Source organism: Orycteropus afer, unplaced genomic scaffold, assembly GCF_000298275.1.
Source record: "Orycteropus afer afer isolate SDZICR_OR568_19922 unplaced genomic scaffold, OryAfe1.0 scaffold01153, whole genome shotgun sequence".
NCBI lineage: Eukaryota > Metazoa > Chordata > Mammalia > Tubulidentata > Orycteropodidae > Orycteropus > Orycteropus afer.
This window is the reverse complement of record NW_006922740.1, coordinates 33,815-42,797: the sequence shown is the minus strand read 5'-3', so window position 1 is coordinate 42,797 and position 8,983 is coordinate 33,815. Positions and strand designations below refer to the sequence as shown.

Below are 8,983 nucleotides of genomic sequence, written 5' to 3'. Positions count from 1 at the left end.
TACATATTTGCACACTGGTGTTAAATATTAAAATAATTAATATTTATTGGCCAGAACAGATGATGATGGTGATTCTTAAGTAATAAAAGCAAGCTGTGGAGAAATTGATGCCTCAGTTTTTTAAAGTGCACTTGAGAGAGATACTATTGGAGAATGTTATTGATTTGTTTACCTTTCTTTGTGGGTTGAATGATGGCGATAATATAATTTGGGAAGTAAAAATACAATTTAAATCTGTACAATATAGCATAAAATATAACTGTAGAAAATAAAACGTATTCATAACATTAACTATACTTAGGGACAGAATCTGAAGCTAATATGATAAACAAAATTGATTTGATTGAGGAATGCAGCTTTGTATTTCTTTAATTATGCTCCATTTCTGTTCTCAATAATATAAAATCTAATACATGAAAAACAAGCAACAAAATAAAGGAAAGACATGGATCAGAAATCAAACCAAAATTTATTCAAATTCTGATTCAATTTCTCAAATGTTCACTTTAAATGTTAGGGGAGATTGAAACATGCACCATTGTGTTAGTATTTCTATATTAGAAATCTGAAAAAATACCTATTCAAATGATGAGAAGAATATCAAAGTATAAGGAAGTGGTTTATTTGCTGAATGAATATACATATGAATGAGGCATAGTGCTAGCACAGAGTCCATGCAAGAAAATATCATTGTGTACATAAGCTCATGAAGTAGACAATACACAAAAAATGAAAATATAGTTAGTTCTTGGGTGTATCAGTTATCTTTAATCTGTGTTGTCACTGGCAATGACTTCAAAATACACTGATACACTCCTTTAGGGGGTCAGGTAAATCACTCATGTAGATTTGTAAACTTTATTTAATTCAGCTTATTTATTAGGAAGTACATATAAACCAAAAGAAACTGGAGAGTGAGGATCTCAGGGTGGATCTGGAATTACTTGGCATTTTTCTCCTGGCATCTAATTAGAACTATCCCCAAAGACCAATCCATCCCTGAAATATAAAATATTAAGTAGACCTCATTGAAAACCACACCCAGAAGGGACATTTTGTTTCTTCATTTAGTGTCGATTCTTGTGATACAATTTTCATTTGTTATAATCACTTATTTATTTATTTCCTGTCTCTTGTCTGGTGTACCTGTGCTCTAGGGTTCAAACTTACTTATCTTTCCCGCCCAGTGACTACTATAAAATATATATTACTAAATTTCTAGTTAATTTTGCTCGATTTTATTTACCTCTGCAAACCTACTTTTGATTCCAAATCTGGCATGATTTGTCTTATTCTTAAACTATATATTTTATTTTACGACATGAAAAATTACTTGGGATATTATCTGGGTACAATATTTATTTATTTTTATTGAAACAAAGAAGAGTATAAAGAGATATAAGAGAAAGTGTTTTGTCTAGGGGAAAAAAAAGAATTAATGAAATACTCTTACTTACGAATACCATAATTGATCTAAGAATATTAAACAAAAGTTACTGAACCCATTTCGTTAAAAAAAAAATTAAAATATTGTGGGAATTTTACATTGTTTACTAAACATTCTCTTTAGGGCATCTTTTACTTCTTTGTTCCTTAGACTATAAATCAAAGGATTCAGCATAGGGATCACCAGAGTATAAAACACAGAAGCCATTTTATCAATACCAAATGCATGGGTGGACTTAGGCTGCAAGTAAATAAATAATAGGGTCCCGTAGAATACAACCACCACTGTCAGATGGGAGCCACAGGTGGAAAAAGCTTTGTACCTCCCCTCAGCTGAATTCATTCTAAGGATGGCCATGAGAATTAACAGGTAGGATAAAAGAACAATCAAGAGGGAGGAGAGCAAATTACAACCTGAAAAGATCAAAATGATCAATTCTAATTCATGTGTGTCAGAACAGAGCAAGGACAGCAATGGGAGAGAGTCACAGTAAAAATAGCTGACAATGTTAGAGCCACAGAAGGATGATTTAAATAACTTAATTGTGAGGAATAGGGACACGAATGTGCTGTATAGATAGGCAGTAAGTACTAGCAACCAGCACACTTTCTCTCCCATGATCACCATGTAGAGAAGAGGCTTGCAGATAGCTACATAGCGATCGTAGGCCATTGCTGAGAGAACAAACAGCTCAGTGATGATGAAAACCTCAAAAGATGCTAGCTGGGTGGCACAGCAATTGTAGGAAATTGTGTTTTTGTGGACTACAAAGTTTACCATCATTTTAGGACCAATGACAGTGGAATAACCAAGACCAGTAATTGACAAATGTCTGAGAAAAAAGTACATGGGAGTGTATAGTTTGGAGTCCAAATAGGTCAAGATAATTATGCCCAGATTTCCCATCACTGTGACCAAGTATATGAAGAAAAAGATTCCAAAGAGTGGTACTTGAAGCCTAGGGTTGTCGGTGATGCCCATGAGAATAAATTCGGTCACCTTGGTCACTGTAGTGTGATTGTGTTTCTCCATCTTAGTAATCTCTGTAAGACATAAAATCAATTCTTAGTACATTTGAGATGTTATCTTCTGAGAGAACTTAAAAAACTTAATATATCAGATATAGAGACATTTTCTCTCCTACAATTTCTAAATAGAGACACCTCCCTCCATCAGTCCAAAGCCATAGATACCCATGTACCTTCACTGAAACTTTGCTAAAGTATAATTAAAAAAGGACAAGATTTGGTAAAGTGATTGTTTTGATACAGCTAACATGGCCTACTTCTTTTGATCTGAGGTCATTTTAAGGATGCCCTAAAGCTATATATTATATTTAAGATTTCTACACATTTCAAGTCATTTGTAAGATCAACCTGAATGGGAAACCTTACCTATTACCAATCATTACAGCTTTTAAAATAGGATGATATGAAGTGGTTTTCCAAACTGTTGAGAGAAAAATCAGGTGGTAATTAGAAAATCTCTGACCATTAAATATATGTTTCAGTTCAACTCACTATATATTCATATTTTTGCAATGAGTGAAAAATATAATGTTTTAATATTTTAAATTTAGACTTTTTAAGCAACAGCTCAGTGTGAATTTGCCACATCTGTCATTTCTGCTTAGGAGATCACGTCAGACATTCCTCTTCTACACTCAAAGAACCGGCCATTCTGATTATTCATAAATATTTAATGGTGTTCCATGTGAAGAGACTCCATAGAAAGAATAGGAATGGATAGCAAACACCAATAAAGAACTGATTACGTGCAAGGCACTTTTCTAAAAGGATTAAATTTGGTAAGTCACGTGAGCGACACTATATCTCCAGGAAAGAAGCAATGTTACTGCTATTCCTATTTGTGTGTTGAAGAAACTAAGGCACAGAGAGTTAAATAACTAAGGTCACTCAGCTAATAAATTCTGGAGTCAGCTTTCAAATGCAGGCAATATGCTTTTACTGTACGTTCTCCTCATTATGGCCATCCTAAGCAGACAGGTGATGAAAAATGGAACAGGAAGGCACTAAGTAAATAGACCAATATCACTGTTAGAATAAATAACCGACACAGCTAGCTAATTTGAAAATTTAGGTGCTCTAAATAGAGCACAGCGCAGATTCTTAGAGATTGCATAAAACATCTTCAGTGCCCAGTAATTCAACTACTGAAGAAAGGAAAGTAGGATGCCAAGGGAGAAAGAGTTTTGCAGGATACAAGGCCCTTTAAAACCATTGGGCATCACCTGATTGAAGCTGTATGTCCTGAGAAGTTTCAGACTATGCTTTCTACTCACCTTAATGAAGAACGTGCTTTGGCTTCCTCCTTAATCAATCCTCATTGGTTGTCGAAAGAAAGATTTAAATGTTTGTCTATCCCTTTGAGACTCATTGTGCTGAGGTTTTACTCTGATTAAAAAATAAACACATTGCACATGATTACCTCAGGGAGAATGTCTTGTATATCTGGTAACTATTCTTAGAAAGTCCCATTAAACAAAAATCAAAGGTATTTTTTGCCAGGGTCTAAATTACACAACATCACTAAGTTGGACATCAGAAATACATCTTTGTCAGTATCTTATGTTACATTCTATCATGCAAATAATAGGTGTAATACTTACACACACACACACATACTAGTTGAATAAATGAAAGAAGAGCTTCCAGAATAAGACTATGCGATATTCAATAATACAAAATCCATTACTGGATACAGAATTCTAGGTTAAAATAAGATAAAATGTTGTGAATTATAATGTTTGGGGCCAGAAATCTGTGACTGTTATTTTCCTTGTTCTTCTGTATGTTTATCTTTTAACTCTTCCTGGTGTTATTTATTTATTTTTATTTATTAAAATATTAGTTTATTTTACATGTATATTTTTGTCTCTCTGTCTTTGCCATTTGTCTGCTTATGGCTACTACTCTGCCTTAGCTTAATATTGCATACACACCTTAAAACTAAGCAAAAGATGGAGTTCTATATTTAATAACTGAACAGGCATTTTGAACAACATGTTCTTGACAAAGCAACCTAGACAATATTTATCAGATAAAATTAGGAAAGTTCTCACTCTACATAATAAAAAGAACAGCCAGATATCAACTGTTACAGAAATGAAATGAGATGGAACATTTTAATAAAATGTTTAAAAAGTTTTCTTAAAGAGACTTCTTCTGCTATCAGAAATCTTGAATAGCATCCTGGCCAGTCATCAGAAGCAATTCTTTATGTAATTCATGATTTTAACTTCCACTTTGTGAAAAGAACTACACTTTTCTATATTTGCTTGCATTTTTGCTTTGATGTCTTCTATAGAACAAAGTTCTTTTGCTGTTTTAGGAGATTTTTCATTTTTTAAAAAAAGAATTCTTGACCTTTTGATCTTAGTGTTGATGGTTTGGGTCTTTTCTGTTCTGGTTTGCTTTTTTGTGCATTTTTTGCTGGAATATACCACACCGAGTTCTTCCTGGGAGTGTTTCTTCAGTTTCTTCATTATCAAAATCATCATCATCATCTTCATCATCATCATCATCTTCATCAGCAGCAAGTTTAACTTTTCTCTGTGGATCCTTATTACACCTCACAGGGACAATCACTTCCCAATATACTTAAGGTTTCACATCCTTCTCCTCTTCATCATCTGTCTGCTTTTAAAGATTTATATTTATCATTTATACCATTGGTTCTTGACCATATACTACCTCCTGAAATGGCTGAAGAGCAGCAGATTGTTTTTTGATATAGTGATTGTGTGTATTCCTTCCATCGTCTTCTTCTTCTTTTTGACTTTTTATTGAGATTTGAGTGAAAGCTTGCAGAGCAAATTGGTTTTAAATTCAGAATTCATACATATTTTCCTTCATGACATTGATTGTAATTCCCACAATTACACACAAGAGTGTGTAACAACACTCTTCTCACTTCATCCCTGTGTTTACTATTTCATTAATCCATCTATCTCTTTCTGCCTTCTGAACTTTATCCCTAGGCAAATGTTGTCCTTTAGTTATCATATTGTTGATTCCTCTAAGGGATGTGCAGGAGCTCTGGTAGCATAGTGCTTAAGACACTTGACTGCTCACCAGAAGACTGGCGGTTCAAACCCACCAGCCACTCCTCGGAAGGAAGGTTGGGCAATTCTACTTCTGTAGTGATACTGCCTCGGAAACCCAAGGAGGGTTCGCTATGAGTCGGGGTCTACTCGACGGCAAACAACAACAACAACAACAAAGGGATGTGCATTTCCCTGGTGTTACTCTTCACTGTGTAGACCTGTCTATTGTTTATGTGAAAGTTGAGTCACAGGGATGAGTTCAGTCACCCTTCAACCCTGGAACTGAATTCTATCTTCTTTTGATGATTCCTGAGTCATTCAACTTATTGCCCACAGAATCTTTCAATACTGCAACTTGAAGCTTGAATTTTTTCTTCAGTTCTTTCAAGTTGGGAAATGTTGAGTGTGTTCTTCCCTTTTGGTTTTCTAACTCTAGATCTTTGCACATTTCATTATAATTTTTCTGAGAAGCTTGTGTATATGAAGAACACTGCATCAGGATTGGAGGAAGACACAATAACAACGAGGTGACAACCTTGTTTGCTGAAAGGGAAGAGGATTGAAACACTTACTGATAGAGATCAAAGGCCTTCACTATGGATTATACATCAACAAAAAAGAAAACTAAACTCCTCACAACTGAACCAATAAGCAACATTATGATACACGCAGAAAAGATAGAAGTTGTCAAGGATTTCAATGTACTTGTATCCACAATCAACACCCATGGAAACAACAGTCAAGAAATCAAACAATGGAACTTCTGGCAGGATAATGGAATGGGCAGGCAAGCTACAGAGACCTTCTGCAACAGAGAAATGAGAAACCAATTGAAACAGATGCAGAAGATAGTCCTGGAATCCTGTGCTTTGAAGAGAAGGACAAAATGGATTAAATACCAACTAGAAGAAGCTGTGGACTGTTGTCATTACCACTTACTAAAGAGACTATCTCTTCCCCATTAAATAAGTTTTGGTCCTTTGTCAAAGATCAGCTGTCCGTAGGTGAGCAGATTTACTTCTTCATTCGCAATTCTGTTCCACTGCTTTATGTGTCTGTCATTGTACCAGTACCAGGCTATTTTAACTACTATGGCTGATGGCTGTGTAGGGACATTCTTCCATGGATCTGGATTCTGTTGTGTTGCCTAAAGCTGTCCATGAGCGAATAATCCACAATTCTTCCTGGAGATCTTGGATTCATCATTCATTGGAATCAGTAGCCTGCCAACCTTGAGCTCCTCAGCCCCTGCAGCAGCGAGAGTAGGGAAAAAGCCTCCAGCTTGACATTTGATCCAAGAACTTTGGACTTGTCAGCTTTTATAAGGGTGGTACTTGCCAGACCTTTTTCCATATTTTGTTCCCACCAAGAGGGCCCACCAAGAGCAGTGGTGGAGAGAGAAACCTCCCCAAGAGCCAGCACCTGGAATTCAGACTTCTAGCCTTCAGAAGATATCCAAGTAGCCCCAAGGACACTCCGGACCTGGACGACTGAAAAGGTGCGACATTCCCCTTGTTACTCTTATACCCCACACCTGCTTGGTGAACAGAGGTTCGGCCATGCCCCACTCCCACCCACCTTCTGGGCCCACAGGAACTCCATCCTATTCTGTGTGCTTGGATGGAGCCTGGGTGCCCTGCCCTGCCCTTCTCCAATTTTTTTTTTTCTCTTTTTCTGGTTTTTAGTTTGCTTGCTTTTGTCTGTTTTAAAACTACTACTATTATTAATACTTTTGTCCTTTTTACTATTATTCATCTTCCAGGTCTTAGTTTTCAGCTTTTTTCTTTTCCCTGTTTCTGGTTGCAAAATATTTTTCTTCTTTTTTTCTCATGGTCAACCCCATTCTTTGTTTTCCTTTATGTATTTTTTTCCTATTTTTTTCTTCGTTACTCTCCTTCTCTGCCTTTTTTCTCTTATTGCCCTATCCCCAGATATTACAGGTTTTCTAGTTGTTTTTCCTGACCTTCTTGTTTGTCCAGAAGGTGCAGCCATTTTGATTGTTTACACATGGCAGCCATTTTGGATATTTAAAGTGACCAAGGGTGCAGATATTTTGAATGTTCACAAGTGGTGGCCATTTTGGATATTTAAAGTGACCGAAGAAGCAGCCATTTTGAATGTTTACAAGTGGCAACCATTTTGGATTTTAAAGTGATAACATTCTAATTAGAATTCCAGGGACCTAAGAACAGGTAGTGAGGTGGGAAGCAGGGAGAGGACAGAAAAGGCAAAGGGGATAGGATCAGATTGAGGATTCAACCGCAGGGAGCCAGATGAGGAGAGGGAAGCAGGCCACCCCCACAAGCAACAAGGTGGGAAGCAGGGAGAGGTCAGAAAAGGTAAAGGGAACTGGAACAGATCGAGGAGTTAGTTGCAGGGATGCAGGTAAGGGTGGCTGGAGGGGTTTCCAACAGCTAAAAGAGACAAATTTGTCTGTTGTTGTGTCCTGTTTTGGTGACATGTTGCTGTAAGTCTTGAGGCTGTGCCACTGGTGTTTCAAACCCAGTGGGGTGCACCTGTTGCAGAGGTGTCAGCCCAGCTTGCAGACTGAGACAGAGTAGGAAGAAGGAGGAGGCCACCACTTCTCAAAGAGTTGGCCAGGGAAAACCTTATGAATAGCAGAGAAACACTATCTGATACATTACAGCACAAATTTATGAGTAGTCCAGAAATATTGTCCAATACAGAGGAGGAAGATGAGTCACTGAGCTTGGAAACTCTCAAAGTAGGACTGCGAAAGAGCTCCATAATCAGAGTAAAATCAGCATTACTCATATAGATAAAGTAAAGCTTTAGAGACCTCCATTTGCTGATGTGGCACCACTCAAATTGAGGAGAAACAGAGGCAAACATCCATTAATAATCGGAACACAGAATGTGCGAAGTATGAACCTATAAAAATTAGAAGCTGTCAAAAATGAAATGGAACGTGTAAAAATTGATATCCTCGGCATTACTGAGCTGAAATGGACTGGTGTTGGCCATTTTGAATCAGACAACCATATGATCTACTATGCCGGGAATGATAGTTTGAAGAGGAATGGCGTGGCATTCATCATCACAAAGGATGTTTCAAGATCTGTCCTGAAGTGCAATGCTGTCAGTGATAGGAAAATACCCATATGCTGACAAAGAAGACCCGTTAATATGACTATTATTCAAATTTATGCACCAACCACAAAGCCAAGATGAGGAAATTGAATATGTTTATCAATTTCTGCAGTCTGAAATTGACTGAACTTGCAATGAAGATGTGTTAATTATCACTGGTGACTGGAATGCAAAAGTTGGAAACAAAAAAGAATCACTGGTAGTTGGAAAATTTGGCCTTGGCAACAGAAATAATGCATGGTAGAATTTTGCAAGACCAATGACTTGTTCATTGCAAACAACTTTTTTCAACAACACAAACGGTGGCTCTACACGTGGACTTCACCAGATGGAACACACAGGAATCAGATTGACTACAT

At 36.8% G+C, this 8,983-nt stretch overlaps 1 protein-coding gene across 1 annotated transcript; it reads right to left on the bottom strand.

Moving 5' to 3' along the window:
* Positions 1-1,522: 1,522 nt before the first annotated feature.
* Positions 1,523-2,500, bottom strand: LOC103212909 (olfactory receptor 8K1). Its single transcript, XM_007958831.2, has one exon. It carries the CDS (start codon positions 2,477-2,479, stop codon positions 1,523-1,525), a length of 957 nt encoding a protein of 318 aa, XP_007957022.1. The 5' UTR covers positions 2,480-2,500.
* Positions 2,501-8,983: the final 6,483 nt, after the last annotated feature.